The sequence below is a fragment of the Lepidothrix coronata genome, unplaced genomic scaffold, assembly GCF_001604755.1.
Source record: "Lepidothrix coronata isolate B3197 unplaced genomic scaffold, Lepidothrix_coronata-1.0 Scaffold101, whole genome shotgun sequence".
NCBI lineage: Eukaryota > Metazoa > Chordata > Aves > Passeriformes > Pipridae > Lepidothrix > Lepidothrix coronata.
Genome location: NW_016690281.1, coordinates 65391 through 93165, shown reverse-complemented (window position 1 = coordinate 93165; position 27775 = coordinate 65391). Strand labels below are relative to the sequence as shown.

Sequence of the window (27775 nt, the reverse complement as noted above, 5' to 3'; positions counted from 1 at the left end):
CGCGGGCTCGTGCGGGCCACGGGACACAAGGGCCTGTAGGAACTGCCGCGGGAGGGAACCCCAGTTCGCAGAGCGAACCCCCGCCCCGGAACCGCCGCGGTGACGCACCTCAGTCCCGAGCTGCGCTCCCGAGGCCCCGCCCATGCGGTGACGTCACTGTCCGCCCCTCCCTCGGCGTCGTGGCATGAATCCGGATGTGAGCGCGCGAGGGAGGGGCGGCCCCGCCCTTTTCCGCCCTCACCTAAGGCAGCCTGCGAAGCGTCACCCCTACAACTGCTCATGCTCGATCCGGCTCGGGCGCGGAGGCTGCCGGGGCCGCCCTGTCCCGGCCCGCGCGTGAGCAGCAGCTGCGGCCTCCAGTGAGCGCGCGGGGCGCGCGGAAGTCCCGCCCGCGGGGGGGATTGTTGTGGTGACGTCACGGGCGGGGGACGCGGGTGCCCCTTTGGCTCGGGCTGGGCCGAGCGCCGGGCGCGGAACGGGCGGGGAGCGACCCCGGGCCGGGCGGGCCATGGCCAGCACCGGCAGCCCCCTGGTGAGTCCGGGCGCGGGGGGCGGCCCACAGGCCGGGCGGGCCATGGCCTGCACCGGCAGTCCCCTGGTGAGTCCGCCCGGGGCCGCGGCCCGCGGGGTGCTTGCGGAATAAGTAGGCCCAGGCGTCGGGGCCGGCCCGTGAGCGGTGGCCGCCCGTGCCCGGCGCTCTGCTGGCGGCGGGGCGCGGGGGAGTTTCGCTGGCTGCCGCGCCGCCTGCGGCCGTTGGAGCAAGGCGCTGCCCTCTGAGGGGCCGCTCTCGGCGTTGCTGCTCCCAGTCCTCCTTCCGCCCCCCGCTCCTGGGTCGCCGCGGGCCTTGCGTGAGGGCCCCGCTCCCCGCCCGAGCTCGGTCCTTCCGCGGGAGGAGGCGAGGCCTTGGCCGAGAGTGACGGGGCCGCCCCGCGGCCTCTCGCGGAGCTCCGTTGCCGGTTCCGGGTACGGGCCGTTGGCGGAGCTTTGCCGGGCCGTCTCCCACGGGGAGAGCCGGGGCTGTTACCCTGGGGGAGGCAGCTGTTACTCTGCAGTCGAGTTCATTTGTAGTGGGAACAAACGCGTGAGGAAGATCGTGAGGGTCACAGTAGGACGCTGTTTCACACGCAGTTGTTTACGTTAGTCTGACACTGTAAAGCTGTGACATTTTGTGTACACTAATATAAGATGGAGTTGTAGCCGGTACACAGGTGTGGTAATGGTAAATCTTAATTCACGCTGTAGGTTGTACAGTTTACTTAGTGTAGACCTTCACTCGTGAAAAGAAAACTAACCCCCAGCTTTCACTGATGTTGGTGTAACTTAACCGGCAGTGCTGTGTTCCTTATCCTTGCTGTGCTTTTAGGTCATGTGTTGTTTCTGTCAGCTCCAAGCTGCCAAGCTCCACTCTGCAGCACTCTTCTGTGTGCAGACTGGCATAGCTGTGGTGATTGTTGACAGCCTGTTTCACTGTGATGTCCTCTTCATGCTCAGTGATTTTTTTCCTTAGGGTGTTGCACATAATCATATTTGTTGACTGAAGAATGGAAATACTGCATGGAATAACCCTACAGAGCTCGTGAGATGCTGCATCAAGGACTGTGAAACAAACCAATGTTTGGTTATTAAAGGCATTAATTTTGCTATTTGATGGAGCTCTATATAGCTGTTTCTTAGCATCAGAAATTATTTCTGTTTACTTGGACTCTTTTAAACAAGGAGTATGCTTCCCTTTGTGCTTCTGCCTTTGCTTATTGCCTGTCTTTTGAGGTTTTTCTCTCCAAAGTACTTGCATTTCTGTTCCTTTTCTAGATACAGTTTAAGTCCCTGCCCATTAGAGAAACATGCAGAGGGGGGAAAATTAAGAACAAAATTGACAACCATTTTTGTAAAAATTAAGAGATTTTTTCAGGATAATTTCTTTAATTCCTCCTCTTCCATTCTGTTTAATATTTCTCTGGTCAGGTGAGTGTACTGACAGGCAGCACCAGATAGAGGTGGCTCGATTCAGCTGTTTTTTTAATGCAGGTGATATCACATATAGGAAATGTGGTATTTCTGAGGCTCTGAGCAAGTTACTGTTAATGTTTGTGTGATCGAGTTAATGATTTGCGTGATGGAGTTCTGTGATTATTTTATTGTAAATGCACAAGATGGAATGGGAGGGAGGGGAATAGAATGCAGCTTTGAAAGGAATATTCCAGCAATTCTCTGCCAAACCAGTTAATTTCTATATTTTTGTATGTGAGGACAATTCCAAAAACATTCTACTGTTTTTTCAAGACGTGGTAAAAAAGGAGGGAATTGTACTTTTAAGAGGGAAAAAATTTTAGTGCTGCTTTAGTTGCAGAGATCAGTGTGGTCTTAGTTTTTGCTGTTAATGCCTTCATTGTAAGTATATTGGGTGTCAAATCAAGAAGTGCCCTTTCTCTCAAAATGAAGAGTCTGGGAGTATGGTAATTTATGTCTTCTTTTGCAGCACATCTTCACTGGAATGTTTAGCTGCTCTAGCAATTCTTAGATTCTACCAGTGTTTCTGACTTGATAAAACCTATAGTGTAGTCATGGATCTGTCCAAACAAAACTGCTAGCTGCCTTTTTTTTTTTTTCCAGTGGAACTAATATGAACTACACTTTTTAAGTAACTGGATTCTCAATAGAGTAAGTTCTGCATCTATGCTAAGAATTAGATTAGGCTATATTAAGAGTTATGTTTGTAGTTATTTGTAGCTGTAAAATTTCCAGATAGACTTGAGAGGTTTTCCCTACATACCTATCTACTTAATATTCTCTTCTCTTGAGTTTTCAGCATAAAGCTATGATTAGTGCTTATCACTTATGTGTAGGCTTTTAATTGGGATAATTTTTCTGTAAATCCCTTACCAGAGCAGGCTGCAGGAATAGAAAATAGTAAAAGATGTGGATGTTGAAGAGGTACTCAAAGGTTGAAAAACTGGAAGTTTTAAGAGGAGCAGTTTTATATACATTCATATTTCCAATGTAAGAAGTGCTTGTAGCCCTTAGAAAGGAGATGATCCACGGAATAATCTGGGTATAATAGCAATGTTCAAGTAAACAATGATTCCACTGTGGAGGTAGCCTGTTTACTTTAAAGCAAATTGTTTTTTGGGTTATTGATCCATTACTTACAGTACCAGAAGTAATGTCTGTTTCTTGTAGCTCTTGAAACTCAATAATTAGATTGCTGTAGCTTGCCCTTGTAAGACACCCAGCAGTCTTGGGCTCATTGCACTTCCCTAAAGCAGATCAGCTGGAAAGCAGCAGTGCAGGAAAAACTTGGAAAGAGATGCTTACTATTGAAATTCTTGCAGGAATTTTTGTACAGAAGGCATGAAACCAGGGGCACAATCACTTTGTTGGACTGAAAAATGTAGTAAACCGGCAAAGTAATAAAAATAAGTTTGATCTATGAAGATGTGAAATATTTTAGTAACCCTTGTTTTTTAACAGTAAACTTGTATTTTATATAGTTATTTTTTTCTCTAGAAAAACTGTAGGGATTGCTGTAGAACTAGCACATCTCTGGCATCAGAAAATATGCAAGTGAACTTACAGTATGTTTGAAAGATAAAATCCTTTTCCAAGTTCCTCGTATTGGAGCTTTCTGAAGAATTTGTGTGAAGCCAAGGAATCACTGTTTCTGGTATTTCAAATAAGAAAATCTTTCTTTGCAAGTGGCCAAGTTAGTTTATGTGTATGTAATAGAGAAGCAAAAAAGGGGAAGGAGCTGATTGTCCTCCCTCCTCGCTTCCCTTTCTGACATCTTACTTGCAGTTAAGCTTGTGGAAAGTTACCACAGTCTAAAGTGTTTGAAAGGACTGAACACAACATGCACACAGTTACCTGTTTGGTCTAGAACCTTATTTTTAACATCTTATGGATTCTACTCAACAGCGCTGGAGGAAATAACTGTTCTGCTGTGTGACTAAACACTGAACGTGAGAGTTGCTTTCTGCTTTAAAAAACAAGCTGTAGATACTTCACCTGGCAAATACTTTATAGTTCTTTATGGTGAAAAATTACAAGGATTAACTTTCATAGCACATTCTTCTGAAAAGAAAGTATTAAATTTGGTGTTTGGTTCTTTAGTAATCCTGCAGAAATTTAATTTACAGTTTTTGACTGTGCCATGGATCCTTTATAGACTCTATCTATATACTGCCACTTCTTTGTGGCTTCTTCTCTGTTCTTCACACCAAACCGTTCTCTTTGCCTCCTCAAGCTGCTGGTGAGGAGCCTGGCACTGGAAGTCCTTCTGTGTGTTAGTGGGCCCCATCCCTGCTGTGCAGCACCTGAACATCCTTGTGCCTCAGGAGTAGCTGCTGGTGTAGCCTGGGATCTGTAGACCACTGCGATCACAGATGGCTTTTGTTTTCTTGTGAGCTAACCTAGATCTGTTTTATGTGAGATGAATTCTCAATGGCTTGTTTACATTATAGCTATTTGGGCCATAGACTGACTTCAGATTTTTTTATTTGGGCCATAGGCGGACTTGGAGATTTTTGTGGTTTCCTGTTTCTGATTTGTTTTGAGGCTCAAGGCAGTGAAAGGAGGCCTTAAATAGTCTCTGTCCCTGAAGGTGCTTGGAACTTGAGTGCTTTGCCTAGCAGTAGAGGAGGTTAGAGTGTAACTGGCTGATATGCAGGTTCTTACAAATCCTTTCATTAGCTTTAATCCCTACCTGAATTTGGAATTAGAAGCCTGGAAATTAGTGGCAGGAAATGCCACTGTATGTAAGGTGGTCAAATTTAGAGAAAGGCATTTACATTAACTAAAATCTTGGATCAGCATTGCTCTGTATGTGAAAAATTAATTTCTATAGAAACAAAATCAGTCTTGTAGATAAAATATCTTTATTCCCTAAATGAAGAGTCAAACCAGTCTCATAATGCAGAGGTGTTCTCTTTGCTTCCAAATCATTGAGCCTATTTGCTATATTTTTGCTGATATAACATGAAGCTGATATCCTCATTACTGACTTATGTATGAACTGTGTTATGGATTTACTGCACAAAGCAAAGAACATCAGTAGACAAACAGTACTTCTGTTTCCCACAAAGGTGCCAACCATTTTAGGTAAAATAGCGTCTTTGAAGAATTATCTGTTCCAAGCTTTTCCCTTCCACTAATTCATATAATGTTTAATCGTGGAATGTATTACCAAGACATGATTTTTAAAGATCTCTTCTTGTCTTTTAAATTATGGTTATTTCTATGAAGATATTTTGTTAAGAGATTTTTTGAGGGGACAGTTTTATGCAGTCCAGCATTTGAGAAACTTCAAATAACAGTGGGCATGAAGGTGAGCCTAGTTGTTTTGGTGGGTCAGCTCCTAGACTTGTTTAATCAGTTAGCATAGCATTCTGTTTAAACAACAGCAAAAAATCCTCCTTTTATATAGCTGAATGCTTTTGAAATTTACATGGTTTATTCATAAAAATGGTCTATTAAGCAACAGTTTTTCATGTCGCAACTTCTGAGATCGAAAAACGTCACACCAGATAGATGTATGACTTCAGATTCTTTTGCAAAACAAATTTGTGTTAAAATAGTTTTTATAATTGAAATATGAGATTCTAATCTGTTCATTTAAATGTAGTAATTGGTAACCATTTATGAACCTTGATCAAAGTGTAGATTTTGACAAATTGTTTGGCTTTGGACTGTTTTGCTGACTAATGATCAGTTTCTTCAAGATGTGTGGAACTGATGGGCAGTTTGTTGGCTTATGAGCTAAATTCTAAGTTCTCTGCAGTCATCTTTGCATACCATTTGATGATGGGGTTTGAAGGAGTGCTGATGCAGCTCTATGCAACATAAATGCAAACCACTGTGCTAGAGGAGACTAATGTTTGATGTTAATGCTTTTTAAATGTCTACAATTAATACTCGGAGTAGAGCTTGTTTGCTGCAATTTGAAGAAAATGGCTTATTCTGATCTTCAAGGAACTTTTCTGTAGAAAAGAGCATCCTGTTGTCTCAGGAAAATATCTTTGTAACATAGTATAGTTTTTAATAAATGCCTTTTTTTTTTTTTTTGGAGAGGAGTGTTTGCTCTTAGAAATCCTGCTGAACTTCGGTCAAGCTGAAACTGAGCAAAATACATGTTTGTAAATACCTCCAAATTACTATGATATTTTAATTTAATTTAATGTGGCTGTATGTACTAGAGTGTCAAAGCTAACTTGTTAGGTTAACTTGTTAGGTTAACCACAATTTACTAGCTGTGTGGTGCATTCAGAAGTACTGCTGAGGCTTGGTTTAATCTATGTTTTGTTCCATCCATTACATGCTTGATTTTAGGTTATAATGACAAGACAGTGACAGCATCTAATGAATGTTTTTTCTCTTTAGGCAAGTATCTTCATTCCTTAGAGGTAATAATAATGTTGGCAGATAGTTGTATTGTTAAATTCTTTAAACTATCTGACAGACTTCTAAGCATATATAAATGGAAACTGGCATGCAATGGAGTTTGATAAATTATTCAGTATATTGTTTCTCTGCACACAAACGTACAATTGGTTAACAGAAAGAGGATGCTGTTGGTCACCTAGGGAAAGTGTGACAATCCGTTTTTAGGCAGAAGTCCAGAGCAGAAATGGACATGAGCATGTCAGGTCTGAGAACTGATGCTTGCTGCAGTTTATGGGAGCACACTAGCTAATGTTGCTCTGGCTTGCGTTCATTCAGGGCACTCTCTCTGGCGTACTCCCATTTTATGAAAGGAAAACTGGTGTTAAATATTGATAGGGATCACACAATAGTCATTACAGTTTCTGCAAACCACTCCTGTGTGGGATTGGTATATATTGGGAAGTGCAACCTGTACTGTGCTCTTTGCACTGAAAGGTGAGGCTTTTAGTTGGATTTTCTTATTCTGAATCAGTGTTTCTTTGTATCTTAAGTTTCTTGTAGCTGAACTACACTGCTTTTGCCTGCATTCTCATTTTAAGTACTAAGAGGCATAGTCTGAGGACATATATTCAGGCCTTGGTATCTGACCTGCTGAGTTGCTTTTCAATTTTCGAATATGCTGGAACTCCCAGGGTGTGTTGCACTTTAGCCTTTGAAGTGGAGACTGTCACAAATAGGTATTGGGGAACACAGAGAAGGTAAACATTTTAATTGTGGGATATGAGGGGGGAGGAGGCCAGTGGGAAAGCTGTGCGTAATATCTGTTAATTGCCCCTTCTGATGCTCTTTTTCAGATACAAGATGTATGTCAGATGCAGTTGCTGCATCTTTGTCAACTGTCTGAAACACTAGTGTGCCATGAAAAGAATATATTAAGTATAACTGCCAGCTATTAATTTTTTCCCTTTAAAGCCCCAGGTTGTCAATGTTTAAATTACAAGCAATACAAAATAAATTTCAATTTCAGAACTTTTAGTTTATATGACAATGTCAAAATAATTTACAAAACCTCTCAGGCCAACCCTATCTAACTTAAACTGTCTTTAGCAGAATCTCAGTATTGATAAACAGTGGCAAGTCAGCTTTATTTCTAAAACAACAAAACACCTGTCCACTGAAAGCAGTTTTGCCTTCTCTTAATGTGAAATAAAAGCTTTTATTCCTTCTTAATTGTGCAGGTTAATACAAGGAATTCACATTTTTACTTCAAGATCTATTAGTTTGTACAGTAAGTCTTAGAGTTGTAGATTTTGGAAGATGTCCCTGTACCAAAGAGCTGTGTTTGGCAGAGATGTAAGACTGTTCTGTCACAGAGATGTGATGGAATACTACGACAGCCAGGGAGGCTCTCTTGTACTATATCATGTCATATCTGTTTTGAAAGCCTCTCAGTTTTCATTTGTAAGTGAAAAGATAAATTTATAGATATCTCAGAGTGTTGGTATGTTGCTTTCTGAATCCTGCAATTTCTTAAGCAGACTTTGGTGATATAGGGCATCCATGTTTGTATTGATTTATATTCATGATAGTCTGTGAATTTCTTATAATGTTTTAGTCTAGCACTTATGACATACACCAGTCCGTAGTTCTTATATCCACTAAGGGTTCTGTTGAATTGCAGGTGATCCTAATTTTCAGAGTTCTGTATTACCACATGGCTGAAACAGTCAGATTCTTTAATAAACACACAGGTTTCAGGAGCTTAATCTAGTCAGACGATTAGATTTTTTTTGTTTCCCAGGAGTTCAGTGTCTTGATTTTTCTCCTGAAACTGGTTTGTTTTGGTTTTTTTCCTTAATGTTTGCACCCTACTAGTGGCATTAAGACCTTGCTTCTCCTAGTTCGTGCTTTCTAATTCTGCGTATTCAAGTATGGACTAGCTTAAGTTCATTCTCCACTTGTGTCCCATTGTTATACCTAAGTACTTGGACCATATTTTAATTGCAGTCATGTTTTGGTAGAAAGAAAAGTAAGGTCTAACTCTTTATCTATGTGTTTAGGTACTGTTTAAGTTTTTGTTGTCAGCAGAAGTTTAGCAGAACTCTCCTATTGTTTACATTTTATGACCAGTTTCACGTAAAACATCTGAAGCAGGTCCTGAGAGACTAATGGTGTTTTACCAAAAGAGATGAAAAGGAGCTTGACAAGATTCCTTGGTCTTACTTGGGGAAAATTGATGAAAGGGTACCAAATGATGATTTGCTTTGTATGTTGCCTGAATCAGTTTTAGGAGTGTGTTTCTTGTACTTGCTGTTTTCTGGGCAATGTCTGGTTCTTTGTTTTGCAGTTGGGTTGTCTTTATGTGACCACATGTACAATTTGAATAATATAATCTCCCTTGTTTTAAAAGGTCATGAACCAGAGCATTCTTAAAAAAAAGTATTAGATATTGCTGATTATTAAACCCTCCAGCTGATCTGCCTTTTGTATGTTATCTCTTTTCTTCTTGTCCTTCCCCAATTGTACTGAAGACAGTGAAATTCCAAGTAAAAAAATAAGAATGTGTCCTTTGTCTCCAATAAAGTTTTCATGTGTTCATTTACAGTTCATTGTAACTTGGATTTCTGAACTAATGTTACTAGTAAAACAGATATTCATTGTATAACTAGAAGTTTAAAGATCATGTTATTTGTAGGAGAATATATTGTGAAATTTGGTAACTTGGTGTTAGGGAGCATTTTTTTGAGTTTGAAAAAAACATTAATTAAATATTCAGATGTTTGACTTATGGCTGTATGACAGCCTGACCTAAACAGAGTTGTTTAACAAATTGGAGCTGCCAAAATAAATACTGACATTCCCTCCTAAAGAAATTTCTAATGATAACTCTTACAAAGAAGACTTTATGTGATTCTTGTATGGAAATAAAGTGCTGTTGCACCAGGTATGGGAATAACAGTTTCATTTCTCTTTTCAGTATGATGCTGTTCCAATCCAGTCAAGTGTGGTGTTATGCTCCTGCTCATCCCCGTCAATGGTGAGGAACGAAGCAGATTCCAGCACTCCATCTGTCATTTCTCCCTGTGGCAGCAGACAGGGATCTAACATGGAAAGCACGGCACCTGAATCAAGATCTAATTCCAGCTCCTTGCAGCAACATACAGGACAGCAGCCTCCACAGCCTCGAAAGAAACGACCCGATGACTTCAAATTTGGGAAAATTCTGGGTGAAGGATCTTTCTCAACGGTAACTTTACTTTTTATAAGAGGTGCCAAACATCTTAGATAAACTTCAAAATTTGTTGTGTGTGTAAGATTGATGAGATTTAAATCTGGAAAGAACAGCTTGAAGAATAAATGAATGGGACATAGCGGTTTTAAGCTGAACTATTAAAATAGTGTTGCACTAAATGTGGGTGCTGATTTTTTCCAAGCACCTTCTAAATTCATAAAAAGTTCCATTGTATCCTAATGTCTTCATGCTTGGATTTTCAGTCAACATTGCTTTCTAATATTATTGCGATAGCATAATAGCTTATGTTAAAAGTTTATGGTATAAAGGATTGGAACTGGCCTAGGAGTTTGTCTTTGTAAGAACTATGCAATTAGTATAAAGTTGAGATTCTAGCAAGGTGTTGAAATGGATATAAACTTACAATGGGAAAGCCTGAAAACTTTAGTCATTTGTTGTTACAAGATTATTGCTCGCATTCAGGCAAGGGGGACTTTTCCAATTGTCTTTAAAGTTGCCTTTTATAAAGTTCTTTCTTGAGCTTTAATTTGTGTTCCCCCAAAATCTTCTCTTTAAAAATGTAAACCTGCTTGCCTGAAATTTCGTCTCTTGCTTCTACTAATTGGAAATCTGCCATTGCCTTTATTTAAATCTTCTTAACAAACTGTGAGTAGTTAAAAGTTCTGTGTGACTTTTTACTTTTGGTCTCTCAGATAAATTTTATCTTTCAATCTTTGCCATTTATGTTAAGGAAAGTACTGTGACAATTAGATTTTTATAAATGTTCCTCAGCCTGTGGCTTTTCGTCCCCTCTTTAAGAAGATTTGGCGATTTACTGTGACTTACGTTACAACCTTCAGAATTCTTCTGGAAAAAAAGTAAATCATTGTTTTCCCTCTCAAGTGTGTAAGTCTTTTAGCAAAACAAGCATTGTTGTGCTGAACTGAATTTCCACAGAAGTCTTGTTGAAGCCAGCATAATATGAACACATGCTTAAATATTTTGTTGTGTTCTGAATACCGACTGGAAGATCAAAATTGGTGTTAGTGTACATCTTTAATGACCAGTTACAGTATGTTTTTTCTCCTCTGGCAACAGGTTGTCTTGGCTCGAGAATTGGCAAGTTCTAGAGAGTATGCCAGTAAGTATTGGCTCCTTTAACATGAACTATTAGAAAATATAATATCAGTGTAGTCCTGGTACAAAACACCTGTTGAAAAAACCAGAATTAGTGGTTTTATGATAATTTTATCAGACCAAAAAGCCCCAAAACAAATTACTTAGATGGACTTCATTTGATTGTACCTATTCTATTTTCACTCTATTTTTTTTTCATTAAGTTAAAATTCTAGAAAAACGTCATATCATAAAAGAGAACAAGGTGCCATATGTGACACGAGAGAGAGATGTAATGTCCCGTCTGGATCACCCTTTTTTTGTGAAACTCTACTTCACCTTTCAGGATGATGAAAAGCTATGTATCCTTTGTGTTTTAAAACTTGCTGTAACACTTTCTTAACAGGAACCCAGTTTAGGTTCCTTTGAAACATGGTCTAACAGGAATGATGAAAATAACTTCAGGTACTTTAAATAGCCTAATGTACGTGCTGCAATTTTTGCAGTCATGCTTTTAATAGAAATTAAGCAGATGGAATGAGCAGGTCCCCTCAAAGAAAAGAGTGGGTGTCTTGTGGGATGGGGGAGAGCAACAAAGCAAATTGTCTGTGTGGTAAATGTTGAAGAGTGACTTGCAATGATCCAAGTTTAAAGTAATTTAAAAATACTAAATTGGGGTGGTGTATGAGAAGTGTTTAAGAAGTATTTTATTTGTGATATGTATAGTAAAACACCACGATTCCTATGTTTAATAGGGGTAGCCAGCTATATTTACTACTATTTTTTTTTTGACAATTAGAGCTATTATTAAAATTTTTCTTGCGTAAAAGTGCTTACAGAATAATCTGAATCTTCCGTTTGGGCTTCTGTTTCCCGTGCTCTCTCTCTAGCAGTAATTGCAAAGTACAGTTTCATCCTGGAAGCTCACTGGTTGACAGTTGGCTTTATTTTTTTCCTTGTGAAGAAAATGTTAATGATGCGAATTTCCTCCTAAACTTTCTGCTTCCAATTGGCTGTGCCAAGGCTAAAGGGATAGATCAGTCTGTTTGTGGGGTCAGTAAGTAGTTGTGGTTTTCCCAGAGGCTGCTGGCAGTGCTTGCAGGCCCTAGAGTTCATGCAGCATACACTGAAAGAGCTCACAGAGCCTCTTTGTAGTGGAAACACTTGCTCTGGTACTTCTCAGGTGATGGGACAATTTTAAACTTATATCAGTTTTTACTGTAAATAATTCTTTTTGAGGGCAATTATGTATACAATTTAAATTAATTAGTTGGGTCACAAGTCTGAAAAAACAACAAAGTTACCTCTTTACGTAGTCTTTGCTGTGCTAAGAAATTGGGACCTGTGTCCTAGGTTGTTAACATATTTAAGTAATTATTTTGGGCTGCTGCCGTGTAAAGTTTCAAATTAACCAACTTCTTCCCTCCTGTTTATGTATTTTTAGTATTATTCTTATCTTTGGAATGAGATGTGGGGATTTTTGTTTTAGAATGGCTTAGAGATAGACCTTAACTACTTACATGCAGATTTTGGGCTTAGCTATGCCAAAAACGGAGAGCTGCTAAAGTATATACGCAAAATTGGTTCATTTGATGAGACCTGTACCAGGTTTTATACTGCTGAAATTGTATCAGCCCTGGAGTATTTGCATGGGAAAGGAATAATTCACAGGTAATACAAAGTTGAGACCAACATGCAGTTGATTATGTTTTTTTCTAGAAACATTCTTTGTGAATTTTGTGGAAATGAGCACATAGTAGCATTTGATCAGCACTGGTACTGTTAACATCAGTAGCTAAACATAGAAAACTTGAGGAGGAGAGCCAATCTCTGTTGTTATACAAACTGTTGTAGCAGGAAGAAGTAAGAAAACCTTTTGGCCTAGAATTAACATTACCAAAAGCTTGTCTTTCAAGCTTGATCAGTTGGTCTGAAAACAGAAACAGACTTTTTGTTTAACTACACTTTTTTCCCTGTACTGTTATGTAGCAAAGGTAATTAGAATTTTTCTGGTGTGTGATTTAGTGTGTGCTATATAATCAAGAAAAGTAAAATTAATCTATATCAGTTTTCACTGAGTGAACAATTTCCACAAAGCTGAACAATAATTAGGTAAATGGTGAAATCTGGCAAAGTTTCTAATAGTACTTTCACAGTTGTTCTGAATGTAATTGTATTCTTTGGATAATCATGTTTTTTCATTCACGTTTATTAAATAAATTAAGGTTTTAAGTGCTAAACATCTGAGCTGCAGAACTTCTTTTTGGGTAAGGAATCTATTGTGTCTGTAGGTTACGGAGCAGTTGTCGTGAAACAGTAAATGCTAGTTGGCAGAAAGCTGGCTGATTGTAATTCTGATAGCATTACTTCTTTCAGTTACATTTAAAAGGAAAAAGTGTTCTTCTAATACTTTTTTGTGTAATAATTTGGAATAGAATCTAAGGGGGATGGATGTGGAGAGTATGAAAGCATAAACTTTTCCACGAGGGTGAAAAAACATTCAAGAACTCCCAGTTTCATTCACTTTTACAGTCCATATGTTAGGCTGAGAGAAGGTTTATAAAATGAATGTAGCATGATTGTCAGTGTTACTAAGCCTATTTTGGAAATCTTGAGTTACAGAAGAGCTGCTTTATGCTTGTCTTCATATGAAGGCCCTTATGAGAAGCTCAAAAGAAAACAGTGAGATTGTGCAATTAGAGAACTTAGTATGAAGTTTATAAGGCCACAGCTCTAGCAGTGCCTGAAAGCTCTTGGGATTTTCTGCTGCCTAAAGAAATAGGACATGAGATAGAACCAGTTTCAGATGTCAGGCTACTCTGGAAAAGTTATTACAGATATATCTCTATGTATCTAGTTATATAGCTATAGATCCGTAATACAGTATTAACGTAGGTGTATAATATAAACACTGTGTATATGTGTGTATAGAGTACAATATGTCTACATACAAATGTATATGTAAAAAAGCCCCACACAGAACTGGTAAAAGGGTCCATTCCATTCATATACTTTCTATATCTCTCTGAGATTAGTTACAGGAAAATGAAGAGGATTTTTATGGCTTGTATGTCATAATTACTTCATTCCAATTGCTCTCTGTGCTAATCCGCAGCCTCTAAATTGTACAACCCATGCTTTTTCATTATAGGGGGCTGCAATCTGACGGAAATAATGCTGCACAGTGGTTGATGGAAACAGCTTTAAAACAGCTTTGAATCTGTACTGGTTTTTTTTCTTACCAGTCAACCAAAACAGCTCCCATGCTCCAAATTTCTTTATGAGCATTCAAAGATACTGCTTAAGAGGGGGAAGTATGTCATCTTTTCAGCTGAGGAAACTTTGTGCAAAGTAATACCGTATCAGTGTCAGCCTTATTTTATGCTCCTTATTTTGTTGCTGACAAGCCTCTTGACATCTAACTCTATATTACTTTCTATTGTGTTCGTCATACTGTGAGGTCTGGTTTTATTCAGAAAATGGACACTGGTGGCAGTGTCCATGCAAATGGTAGGCACACATTTGAAAGAGAGGTTATACATGGAGGTGGTTTACAGTTCTTACGTAGTCTGGACATTTAGCTGGGGCTGGGTTTGCCAGCTGGAGTTTTGCACAGAGGAAACAGGCCTAGAAGATCTTAATGCCGTATCAGTCTGTCAGGTGTTATTTAAATTAAGGCTTTGGAGTGAAAGGGCTTGGGTTTTTGTGTGTGTTTTTGTGGGGTGAGATTTTTGTTGGGATTTGTTGGGAGGTGCTTTTTTTTGTTTGTTTCGGGGAGTTTTTTGTTTGTTTTTTTTTTTGTTTGTTTGTTTGGGTTTTTTGTTTGTTTTTTTCATTTCTGTTGAGATGCACAGTAGTGTAGTTTTGAGATAATTAATTACTTAAGGTCTTTTTAGAAAAAATGTTAATTAAGGGGCTTATCCAAATCTGATAGTCTGCAGGTTGACAGCTACAAGTTGAAGAAAGTTGTTGCAACAATGTTTATAGAATGTCTACATCATTTATGATAACATTGTGTACCTAAATCACTAGACAGTTTTGCCACTTTCATTTGTATGGTGTTTGAATATAAAAATCTGTCTTTTCTAGGGACCTTAAGCCAGAGAACATCTTATTAAATGAAGATATGCACATTCAAATAACAGACTTTGGAACAGCAAAAGTATTATCTGCAGATAGCAGACAAGGTATGCCATGATTTATTTCATTATGTAACACAGATAATTATAGCAAGTGGTCCTTTGAAAATGTACATATGTTGTATTTACCAAATTGTAACTTTCAAATATCATCAACCTCATCTAAATCGCTGAGAGATCTTGAAACAGTTTTGAGTGTCACTGCTTGGATTATGTCAGAAAAGGTAATATTTGGTGTAGTGTTATAGCCAGCTGGATCACCAAATATAGTGGGAAGTCAAAGTACTTCAAATTACTTAGTTTTCATTTGCAAGACAAGAAGACAAACAGAGGTATTGTGGCTCAGCTGATACAGTAAGTTTTTACTCTGCTGATGTCTTTAACTCCACATTTGTGCAACTCTGATAGACACTGAAGGCTATAGAATTCTTGTGTTGCTAGTTTTTAGTAATAACCTGTAAATAGATGCTGCAAACAATGCCTGAAAAAAGCACTGAGCTGAACTGAATTTGATAACCTTTTTTTCTTGAATGTAGTAAGCTTGTGTTGGTAGATTTTATTACTGACAGAGCACCTAAATACCCAACTTCTTGAACCACATGAGTGTCACTGAGACTGATTTGTTTCTTCTGAGCAGGTTGTGTGGATTGATAGAGAAATTAAATTCCCATGGGTTCTTGGTAGCATTATGTAACTTGCAAGGGATTGCCTTTGCAGGTTTCTTTAATTGGGTTGGTACAGGGGAGGAAAGGAAAGATTGGTTTATCCATAAGTATGTGTTTGGCTTATTTCTTTCTGTTTCCTTACCAGCACGGGCAAATTCATTTGTTGGGACAGCACAGTATGTTTCTCCAGAACTGCTGACAGAGAAATCTGCCTGTAAAAGGTGAGGACTCTGCATTTCAGAACTTCACTGACTCTGTCAGGATGCTGTTAAATGGGGAGGAGTGGATAAATCAAGCAAGGAAGCTTAGTATTGTAAAGAAAAAAGATGCTGGTGTATAAAAGTTTTTTAAGAAAGTTTGAAAATTTTTTTTTCTTAACAAGTATTGCTTTTTGTCTTAGTGCTGGTTTCCTCAATTCATCTACCTTCTGGAGTTCTACAAACAGGATTAGGTGTTGTTGAAGGTGTATAATGTGAAGTTGGATTTCTTACCCATAAATATATCAATTTTTTTATGTTATCCAAATAATGTAATTATTTTAATTCTGTTTTATAAAACCTTCCTCAAATAATGGTATTTCCTGCTGTAGTAACAACCACTGTCGCATGCTGTCAGTTAGGGGAAAGGCTGCAGCCTTCTTTGACTTGTATTTAGATCAACTCGCAGTTATTTTTGCTAAACTGTACTTGAGGTTTGCAATGTTTTAAAGCTCACCTCTGTGCCTGGTATGAGTGAAATCTCTTAACTCATTAAAATTGCTTGTTGATGGTAACCTGCTGAATGTGTAGATCTATTTTATGACGGTGATGGAAGAGTAAGTTAATTGCTGAAAAACCATAGGGGGGAAAAAAGAACTCTTACAGGAATAACTGTAGTAATTTAGTGCTAGGTTTTAACTTTTTTGGCTGATGGAAAGACTTCATCAGGCTATCATCTCCATTTAGAAGTTGCATAATGCCTCATCTGTAATTTGAGTAGTTTTGAGTCTCTGTTAGTATTTTAGTCTTCCATGAGGATTTTGAAACTTTAATCAAATCTATGTATAGCTTACCTTGAAGTACAGTAAGTTTAAAGTGCTCTTTCAGGCCAACACACTAAAACTTAACTTTCCCTCACCCACATACCGTACAGTCTGCCTTTTTGTTTGTGTCTTAAGAAGAGCTTCAAGTGAAAAAGCTGTATTGTTTTGTTTGGTGGGGTTTTTTTATAAAATACTTAGAGGAGAGGATTTAAATTCTATTGCATTAATTTGGACGCATCTTTGAATTGTCATAGTGGATAAACCAGTATTCTTTTCAGACTTATATACGTATTATTTTGCCTGAGAATTCAGTCTTGCATGTGTCCTTGTAGTTAGTTGTTGTGAGATTGTTACTGTATAGTTTTTTTTCTTTAACAAAGTTGTGTTGCTAGCCTTCTCTTTTGTCAGGGGCTGAAGTGAGAATAGTATGGAAATTATACAGAGCAAATTTATCCATGGGGTTTGTGCTATATTTTAAGTAGCAGAAAGTTAAGAATTTTTCTTTTTAAATTACAGTTTAAAGACTTCTGTTATGAAAAGATGCTATATGTTTCTTCCTCTTTCTTTTGAAGCTCTGACCTCTGGGCTCTGGGATGTATAATATATCAACTTGTAGCTGGATTGCCTCCATTTAGAGCCGGGTAAGAGATTTAAGCTAATTCTTTATATGTGGATCATAAATATATTGACTTGATTTTGATTTTTACCTTACTACCAGTTCTGAAGTACAACTTTTCACGATGCAGTGTTGGTGTTAATGTCATACCTGCTATTATTTGTTCTTCTTCATGTCTTGAAGTTGCTTAGACAGCTGTAACTAGAGTTCCTGAGAGACATTCCTTAAGTTATCCTAGAATTTCACATGTAATTTGTACCATAGAGATAACTTTATTTGTGAAGAGGGTATAAGGCATCTCTCTGCATCATTTGAACTTCTCTTGTTATCGCTCAAGTATCTGGTGCTTATAGGATCATAGATACTTGTACTCCTCCTAGGAAGATTTATGGGAATATGACTTAACTTGTAGATTTCCTGTTTAATATTTGTCCGAGTTATGCAGGCTAAGGTGAAAGAACCATGGAAAACTAATAACAAGAGTCAATATTTTTCTCTTTTGCAGAAATGAATATCTTATATTCCAGAAGATAATAAAGTTGGAATATGACTTTCCAGAAAAATTTTTTCCCAAGGCGAAAGACCTTGTTGAAAAGTTATTGGTAAATATTTGCTGCTGTTAAATCACTTGATGACACTGGAAACATTTGGCTTATGTTCAGAAACTTTTCTGGAAGTTTCTATGCACTCTGTTGCAAACATTATAGTAAGAAGGGCTGTGAGCATTATTGACTGTAGGGGAGTGTCTTGAGAAATCAACATCCATTATTAAACAGCATTAAACTTAAAATGTGGAAAGGAATGTCTCTGAATGGAAGCAAGTGATTCTAGACACTGTGCATTACACATAGACATTAAGATTCAAATACTCAAGTTTATATAGTTCTCAGATTAATTCTTTTTGAGCTGTATAATGGATCATTTAGTTGAAAACAGTCTTCTATACATCACAGGCAGATACATTCATTACAATGTAAGTAAGTCCACTTACCTTGGCATTAGGATGCACTTTAACACATCTCAGTAGTATCAGTCTAAGAATTACTGTTCATGTGGAGGTTTGACAAGTAGGAAGAGAAAGTAGTTCTATCCCATGAGTGAGATTACAGCCATGACACTAAAGTGAATATTCAGAGAACATTTTGGGTGGTATAAGCTTTTTCAAATTCAATAGTCTAGCATATTAGCAGGGGGTGAGGAGGAAATGCTTATCTTTGTGGATGATGATGGGTGCAAGGTAAAGGGCCTAGCAGTGCATTCCTGCGTCCAAGGCCAGCTCTATGGCCAAGCCAGTGCCTGCTGAATGGTGAAGTCCAGGTTATATTAACATCCTGAGAACCGTGTCATTTTAGGATGCTTGAGAGGTTGATATTTGACACCAACTACAGCTTCCACAGCTTCTTGCATGACTAGAATGTGATAGTGGACTACACTTAAACGAGATGTTCCATCAGGCCTTCTCTGTATGTTTGCTTCTGTGTTTAGGAAGAACAAAAAAAAAAATTGTGTGGACCGAAAGAAGTGCTCCTTCCTTTAGATCTGTGAGCTGGTCTACTACAAAATGTTGCTGACATGACATACCGACAAATAACATCTTTTATTATAAGCAGTCTCCTTGTATTATACATATGTATGCTTAGGACAGTGAGACCAGTTGGTTTTAAGTTTTCACGTGCTGCTGTGTAAATGTGAATGCTGCTTGCCCCTTGTCATTATTTTATGGAGGATAACTTAATTTTGATTTGCTCAGGTTCTAGATGCTACCAACAGATTAGGTTGTGAAGAAATGGGAGGATATGGACCTCTTAAGGCTCATCCCTTCTTCGAATCCATTGTGTGGGAGAACCTACATCTTCAGACACCTCCTAAACTTACAGCGTATTTACCTGCTATGTCAGAGGATGATGAAGACTGTTATGGAAATGTATGTTTATCTGTACATATATTCAGCTCTGATGCTGCCTGAGACTTTCATTAAGGCATAATTATTGAATATTAAATATTTTTACTGAAATTACTGTTTAGTTATGTTTTAATGAGAACTTCAAGTATTAATCTAAGATAAAATTGTTGTCAACATTTTTTTTCTTACAGAGCGAGTGTTTTGAAAAATACTGGTTGGCTTGCTTTTGATCAATCATACTTTTTTGCATATGTGCCTGTTAATCTATAGAGAATGGGTTTTTTGCCCAAAAGCAAAATAAACAAAAACATGCTTAAATTAAAAACCAAAGTTTAATGCAAAACATTTAATTACTTCATTTTGTTTCCTCCTTTAGTATGACAATCTCCTGAGTCAGTTTGGTTGCATGCAAGTTTCTAGTTCTGCCTCTTCCCATTCACTGTCTGTCCCAGAGACAAGTACACCACAGACATCAGGAGGAAATATTGAACAGTATATTCATGATCTTGACAACAATTCCTTTGAGCTGGACTTACAGTTTTCTGAAGATGAGAAGAGGTTACTTCTGGCAAAACAAGCTGGTGGAAATCCTTGGTAGGATCTTTGAATATCGCTCATCTTTACTTGCACAGCAATAAAGAACCTTGAAAAATAAGGGATTTTGATTTAAATTAATATTTGTCAATCTTAGTATGTTCAAGCAATTAGCAACTACATTTTTTTTGACTTCTGTTTTTAAAGCAATAGCAGCAAAACCCTAATACTATATTTCTAAAATGTACCAAATCTAGAAGATGGCATGGAGTGTGTTTCTTAGATAGGCAGAATGACATTAGCCAGTGCTGAGGAGTCTTTGTTCTGAAGTCCTAGAACTAGAAAAGGTTCCTCCTTTCTTACTGACACTATAAGTTGTTGGGTTTTTGTGTGTGTAATATTCTGTTGATATGGGGCCTCTGGTGGTCTAGTGGTTAGGGTGCAGGACTCTCACCGCTGCGACCCGGGTTCGATTCCCAGCCCCCCGGGCAGATGGAGCTCATTAGCCCTGTGAGGCAATCCATCTAAGAGAAGGTCACTCTAAACAAACCTACGTTCTGGGGCCCTCACTGCCACTGTCCAAGCTTGCTCGGCCCCGGCAGATGAACCTCAGGATTAAAGGGTGGGCTCAGTTCAGCGCACGCTGGGTCTCACCTAAAAAATCCACTGCGCAGGCTCGAAGGGTTAATGACCTTTCCCAAATCTTCGCTCGCGAAGACTGGCCATTATTCTGTTGATATCCAACCAAAATATCTCCAGACTATGTAACTGATAGCATTTCTTTGCATGCTTTAGAGAAGTTTCTCATGTGTGATTGTGATTTTTTTTTAATTTTTTTTTCTACCCCTGTCAGGAATTAGAAAAAACTCCTTGGCCTGGAATGAGGAAGAGTACAAAACTCATCTAGTAAAGTTGCTCAGGACTCTTTGGTGGAAAAGGAGACGCTAGGGAGTGAAATGGAAAACTGCTTGATATTAATAATAGCTGTTTCTATGAAAGAATTACTTCTGGAGTAATAGTTATTTTTCTTTTTTTAAGGCATCAGTTTGTAGAAAATAACTTAATCCTGAAAATGGGTCCAGTGGACAAAAGAAAGGTAAGGGTTTTTTTTAAATTTCCTGTAACAAGATTCAGCTGTCACATTTTTGCACAGTTGCAGCATAGATAAGGAACCTGTTTTAAAGCTTACTTGTTGAACTTATAAATAAGTGGCAAACTGTTTATTTTTAAAAATTCTGTGTTTTCTTGTGAGTAGATTGTTCTTTATTTTGTGATGTGCTTTTGATTTCTTGGAAAAGCTAAAAGTAGAGCTGCTACTGATACTTTCATTTTGAGATTGTAGTAAATGAGTTTTTGCTCCCTCTTCTCTTCCCAATCTGATGTAGCCCACTAAACACTTTCTCTTGATGTGTGTCTGAATGTGGTTTGAGCCACAAATACTGAAAAATGAAATACAAGCTCATGTTGTTCTTAACTGTGGTGTTTTTCCTGGATCTGACTTAGTGCCTTTATTCTGAGAGGGGCAGAGGTGGCATTAGAACAGCTTTAAGTATTAACTTTAATATTGTACAGCTGAGCAAGGATAGTCTGCATCAACTTTCCAGGAAAGAAGGTTATCTTTCATCTAAGTTAGTACCTGCTTGTTCCTATCTTTTCTACAAAATCACAACTGTTGATTTCTGTGCTGGAATCTTTGACAAATAGATTTTGCTAGCTGTACTATGTACAGCTAGGTGTTTTATGTTTTGCTAGAATTTGAAGATGTTTTCCTGAAATAGTACTTGTGCTTTGCCACATAGTAGGAATGCACTGCAAGCCCCTAAAAAAGGAGTGAGGTCAAATAGGTAGAGTAAATGGAAAATTGAAGTCCCCCAAATCCAAACATACTCTCCTATCACTGAGCTGGTTTTATTCTACCTCTGTTGTTCAATTCATAGATCTGCACATTTACATTTTTATTTTGTGCCTTTTTTTGCATTGCTGCTTCTACTTTTCTCACTAGGGATTGTTTGCACGTCGGCGCCAATTGCTGCTCACAGAAGGACCCCACTTGTATTATGTGGATCCTGTCAACAAAGTTCTAAAAGGAGAAATTCCATGGTCATTAGAGTTGCGGCCAGAAGCCAAGAATTTTAAGACATTTTTTGTTCATACGGTAAGTTTCTTTCTTGGATTTCCTTGTAAAATGTACTAAGGTCCTTGGACTGCTAATTTAAGTTGTTATCAAATAGATTTCTCTGGAGAAAATATAATTACTTAAATACAAGGGTTGATAGTCTTAATTTAAAACAAAACAAAAACCTGAACAAAACCAACCAACCAAAAAAAAAGCACAAAACCAATTCCCCCATACAAAATCAAATAATAATAAAAGAAACCCCCCACAAAACCTCACCCTGACATACACATTTATCACAAAAATACAACTGTATTTTTATTGTTGTTTAAATAAACTATATGTGGATTTGGGGATTTGAAGGAAGCTCTTAAGAAGGACTTTGAAAATTTAGCCCTCTTTGTATGTAGTAAATTATGAGGAGTATACCAATAATATATTGACTGCTTAACAATGTGCCAGATGTATGGTTATTCAGTAATATATAATATTATATAGCTGCAATTCAGTTTAACTTTTAGAAACTTTATGAACTAATTCTGAATAATTATTTTATTGGTAGGTGCAGAATAATTATGTCTTTTTGCTTAAACTGTGTTTGGAGTAATCATTAAAATGTTGTTCACTTATAGCCAAACAGGACATATTACCTGATGGACCCAAGTGGGAATGCTCATAAATGGTGCAAAAAGATACATGAAGTTTGGCGGAACAGATACCACCAGAATGCTGCAAAATAGTAAAGCTCATCCAAAATTTCCCAGTTTCCCTACTTGCTGCTAGAACTCCGTGTGCAGCCGATCAGAGGAATCTTTTCAACCCACCTATTACCATCTCAAGGGGAAGCATATGTTCGAAATGTTCTTTTTTTTTTTTTTTTTAAGAAAGAAAAAAAAGGAAGAAAAGCAAAAACCTAATGGAATTCAGGGTTGCTTTGCTCGCTCTTTGTGCTTATTTTGAGGCTTCCACATGCATATCATTGCAGTGAAGATCTTGCTTTTGTGCACTTCAGCTCAGTTTCTGCTGCAGACTAGTGGATAGACCTTGCATTACCAGCTTCACTTAAGATAAGTTAAAACCAATCCACACGCACACATGCCGAATCATGTACCAGCCTTGCATTTCATGGGGCTGGAGTTTTCTGTGACTCTCAGATTATCATTAAACTGTATTTCATCAGGGAGCTTTTATATGCCTCTCCTAAGCACCACCTCTTTGTTTTCTCTTCCTTTCCTCACAGTCCCCCAGCTTATTGGTATATGGCATTTGTAGCCAGGTCAGTTGCACCCTTGTGTAATTCCTAATATAGTTCTGGTTGCAGGATTTACGTGGTACTTTAGTAATTATGTGAATGAATCAGATGTATGTGTCTGGCAGACAGGCTCCAATGATAAAGGTTTTGAGAGTAAAATGCTGAACGTGGCACTGAAAGTTTCCTAAAATTGAAATGCTGGCTTCTGAAGCATATAAGATTTTAAACATTCAGTTTAAATTTTAATATGAATCATGTGTGTTTAATCAAGGGACGATAAACTTACCAGCATGCTTTTAACTAATGCTAACTAAAAAAGAAGCTAGTTAGTATGGGGGGAAAAGGTTACTGTTGGAGTAGTAAATAGTTTTTCACCTTTTCAGCAGATGAGAGTTAGAAGCTTTCTTTCCAGGGTGTGCATGTTTTGTGCGTTTTAGTGGGGCCAACCTATTTACTTGGGTAGAGAAGGAAGTGTGAAAGCTTTGTACAATTGATTACTTGACTTTTTTTGTCTCATTGTATAATGAGTTGTCAAATAATCCTATTTTTGGTCCTTGGCCAAATATTCAGGAACTCTAGAAAAAAATGTAAGCAATTGAAATATTAGATAATAAAGTAATCTGGTTAGAAAATCAAAAGAAAATATTCGTACAAAGGGGAAAATATATGGTACTTAAAGCATATCTATAAAATGAAAATATTTTTCATATCGATCTCCTTTATCCTCTTCAAATTAAGGCTTTTTTGTGGTCAGACATTTCTCACGGTGTTGCAAAGACACAACTTTGTGTGCTAAAACCAACTCCCTTAATGGTATTTTCAACATGCCTGTGTTCCTGAACCTTGCAGAGAGGAATGACCAAGGTCTGGACAAAGGCATTCCTCCTTTTTTTAAAAAGCAGTATAAACATCACACCTATTTATTCATTTTCCACACATACCATCTCTTTGAATTTTGAGTTGTCATACTATGATATGCTTTTCCTTCCACCAAAGAAAGGTTTCACTACAATGTTGAAAAATCTCGTGGGGTACTGTTCTAGAAGCAGTATTTTAAAAGCAGTGGCTTATCAGGATTTCTCTGAAAACACATGCACGTTGAATATTTTCTCGTACAGGGTGAAGGAGATTTATTATTGATCTCTTCAAAATTGTGTTATGTGGTTGAACTTGATGGCAGTTCAGCTTTTCCAGTATCTTTCACTCTTTAAAAGAGACAGTGCAGTTGCCTTTTCTTTTGGAGGAACTGCATTCTGGTAGTCTTCTGTATCCCACCATGTCCGCAGAGCTGAGAGAAGTAAATTCCTGGCTTACAGTGCCTGGTGTTAAGGGAGTGAAGGTGTCCTGTAAATAAATGGCTGAGATGAGGAAGAGAGAACAGCATTCCCTTTGCATCATGAGCAATTTCATCACATACAAAGTACACTCCCTGTCACTCAAATTGAAATAGCACAATGCACCTCTAATCTGTGTCTGTCTTAAGCTATATTTGCCATTCTAACCAAGATGACAGGTATTTTAAGTTTGTTGCAGTGCTATCCATTTGTTCTCCGGCTGTCAAATTCCGGCCATATGTTGTGTCCACTGGAGGCAACTCTACCACTTTTGGATTTAGGCTCTGGTATAGAGATGTAGACGTATTCCCAGCTTTATACAGGAGAGTTTGGCAGTAATGGAGATTCACGGTGCCACTGCTGTGCAGTGTGACAAACCTTGGTCTCACACAAAAGTCTGGCAAAATGATCTCCATTGGTTTGTTCACTAGGTGGAAATCTAACTGTGCTTAACCATGTTTTCTGTAATATTTAGACTTTTAGTCGTTTTGCCATAACAAAGCAATTACTATGCTTTTTCACACCTGGAAAATCCTCTCTCAGTAGACTTCTGTCCTGTCCACCAAAAGCTTTCAGCCAACCAGATCTTGGCAGCAGGAAGCTGTCAAGAAGGCTGATGTCTGCATTCTAGAACTCCTTTTTTAAATTGACAATGCTGTCATTAGAAAACTGTGAGCATCTCATACAGGCATCCCTCCACTTAGAGCTTCAGTGTTCCTAATCCAGTCTTACTTAGCTGTTGGTTTTTTGAGAAGGATCTAGAATTTTTCTGGGAGAGGTCTTTGTATTTCTTGTACTGTAAGTGAAATCTCTGGTTTTGAAAGGTGGCAGAAGAACAGTGAGGCAACACAAAGCAATTGTGGGTTCAAGTATGTTTTACCAGTTTGTCCACTTAAATGTGTATTGACAGGTGCTGCATACTATGACGGGCTGGCTCCCATTTTAAATGCTTATACCTGGGGTAGGTTCAAATCTTTGTCCTGAAGATCACTCCTATGGTTCATGGAAGTTCATGGAATGAAATGTACACGGGAGGTTCTTCAGAGCTGCAGATAAGCCAGGTGATTTTTCTGCTTTTAATCCAAGGTTTTCAAAGCATAAAAAAAAGTTGTTAATCACTAGAAGACTCTTCTTAAGACTCTTCCTGACTGCAAACCTACAGAAAACCCAATCTATTGATTCATTCCATCTTTTGCAATTTGAACAATTGCCAATCATTTATGAAGAATCTGGTCAATAGTATTGTAGTTTTTCATTGCTGGGGATTTGAATTTCAGAAAGGTATCTATTGCATCAGTTTTCTGTGTTGTGGAGCTTAAGAAAGGATGAAGTACTACTTCACATAAGTCATACATCTATTACTACTAGAAAGGACTTTTGAATAACACTGTTTTATTCAGCATCCAGCCTAGTCACAGGAAGTTTAAAACTACTTCGATAAACTGGAGAAACTAGTTTATTACCATTGGCCTTAAAAGTCCAGTTTCGTAAAGGCTTTACATTATGGAAGACTTGCTTCAGATGTGATGTTGAGGCATTGTGAGCAGACTGATATGACCTATTAGGATTCCATTTGCTAAGCACTTAGATGCTGAAAACATCAAAGTATCTGTACTGTGCTCCACTTTTCTCTTTCTCACATCTTTTAGTTGTGAAGTATCTGCTATATATAGTCCTGGAAATAACTGTTGATTGAAACAAAGATGTGATGATTCTAATCAGTTTTCATAGTTCAAGATTCTTAATTTAATGTGCTTGATATCATTACATTTTGTGCTGGGTACTTTGAAGAATCATGAGAATTTCCCACATGTACATTTTCTTTTGAATGATTTAGTGAAGTCAAGAAAATTACTTCATTTGGCCTATGGACAAAACATTTGATTTCAACATCTTACTGACTAGAGAACTTGTCTATTAATAGTTGCCTAAAGATGTGGCCTGTGGATTCTGATCACTTCCTACTAGTAAATTACACAAATAGGTGTGGTATTTATATCTGAAATTTTGCTGGATGCCTGGTATACTTTATGCAAATATGTTATTAATCAAATGGAAATGCTCCTGCAAAGCTTCATGATGCAGATTGTCCATCAGTTGATCAAGTGAGCTTACAAACAAGTAGTTCTGTGACCCAAAACGGCATGTTTTCTTTTAAGACTGATCATTTAAGAATGTTTTGTCTTTTGTAGAAGAAATATGACTTTTATACAATAAACAGTTGGAGAGGTTCTTAAGCACCCAATAACCTGGTTTTAGAACATAATATCCTAAGTTGGAAGGGATTCAGAAGAATCATTGATCCAACCCCTGGCCCTGCCCAGGACACCCCAGCAGTCCCACCCCTGTCCCCGAGAGCGTTGTCCAAACACTCCCTGAGCTCTGACGGCCTTGGGGCCGTGACCGCTAGCCTGGGGAGCCTGGTCAGTGCCCGACCACCCTCTGGGGGAAGAACCTTTTCCTGATACCCAGCCTAAACCTCCCCTGACTCAGCTTCATGACATTTCCTTGAGTCCTGTCACTGCTCCCGAGAATGAAGTCTGTCTGTCAGCAGGGCACTGAATGTAGATGGTTGCTATTTGACAAAGCTTCCTATGACCATGTACTAACTCTAATTGGATGTGGCAAAAGTTCAAAATTGTGCCAGAATTTAAAGTTACTGTATCTGACAAAAGAGAAAAAATTGGAACTAGGAACCATACTCAGTTTTGATAGATGTATGCTAGCTGTTTTCAGGTTGGTGGCAGTCAGTTACATGTGTAATATGCTCTACCTGGTTTGTAGCTGTAACTGTGATGTATGGATTAAAAAAAAAAACAAACAAACCACAAAAAAACCCCCAGCCCCTCTCAACAAACAACAAAACAATCTCCCCTCTTCCAAGAACTTGTGAAAACAGAAGCAAATAATGCAATGATATAAGATACACACTTTTGTATTTTTATTCTTATAAGGTTATTTGCTGGCTCTTGTTGGCCTCTAGTTCAGTCTGTGTTATTTAAATTCTAATATATGAATTATTTGGATTGAATTCATGTTCGGGGCCATGGTGTTGTATGTATTGATGTACAGCCTTGAATGTGAATAATTATTGTAAACTATATTTTACACCTTTTTTCTGGCTTTATTATATAAATTTTCTATCGGTCGATGATTTAATCATATCTCATAATTTAATGACTGTTTATTCTCCTCTCGACAGATCTCTGTGCTGTAGATGTGTAGTTAGTGACTGGATGACGGATTTCACTTATGCTTGGTAGTCTGTAATAAAGGCATGTAGGGTCCTGCGCAGCCTCCGCCTCTTCCTTCCGGTGGGTCGGGGTGGGGACAGGGGTGGACTCGGGGCTCGGGGGCCGGGCCGGGGCCTCTCCCCGGAGAGAGGGGGCAGGGAGCGGCTCCAGCGGGCGCTTCCGGGGGGCGGCGCGCCCGGGGCTGGGCCGGCGGGGCGGCCCCTTCCGGCGGCGGCGAG

The 27775-nt window shown here is 38.4% G+C and overlaps 1 protein-coding gene across 8 annotated transcripts; it reads left to right on the top strand.

The window, feature by feature from the left end:
* Positions 1-410: 410 nt before the first annotated feature.
* PDPK1 (3-phosphoinositide dependent protein kinase 1) lies at positions 411-24115 on the top strand. Of its 8 annotated transcripts, none has more exons than XM_017823091.1 (14): positions 412-532; positions 9353-9622; positions 10706-10748; positions 10948-11085; positions 12250-12394; positions 14813-14910; positions 15673-15748; positions 17121-17189; positions 17670-17766; positions 18915-19088; positions 19444-19661; positions 20640-20697; positions 21604-21756; positions 22350-24115. In XM_017823091.1, exons 1-14 carry the CDS (start codon positions 509-511, stop codon positions 22455-22457), a joined length of 1671 nt encoding a protein of 556 aa, XP_017678580.1. In that variant the 5' UTR covers positions 412-508; the 3' UTR covers positions 22458-24115. The 8 variants fall into 8 exon arrangements, with proteins under 8 accessions (XP_017678586.1, XP_017678580.1, XP_017678581.1 ...); XM_017823092.1 differs by lacking the exon at positions 412-532 and adding an exon at positions 541-598; XM_017823096.1 differs by lacking the exon at positions 412-532 and adding an exon at positions 858-963.
* The last annotated feature ends 3660 nt before the right edge of the window (positions 24116-27775 follow it).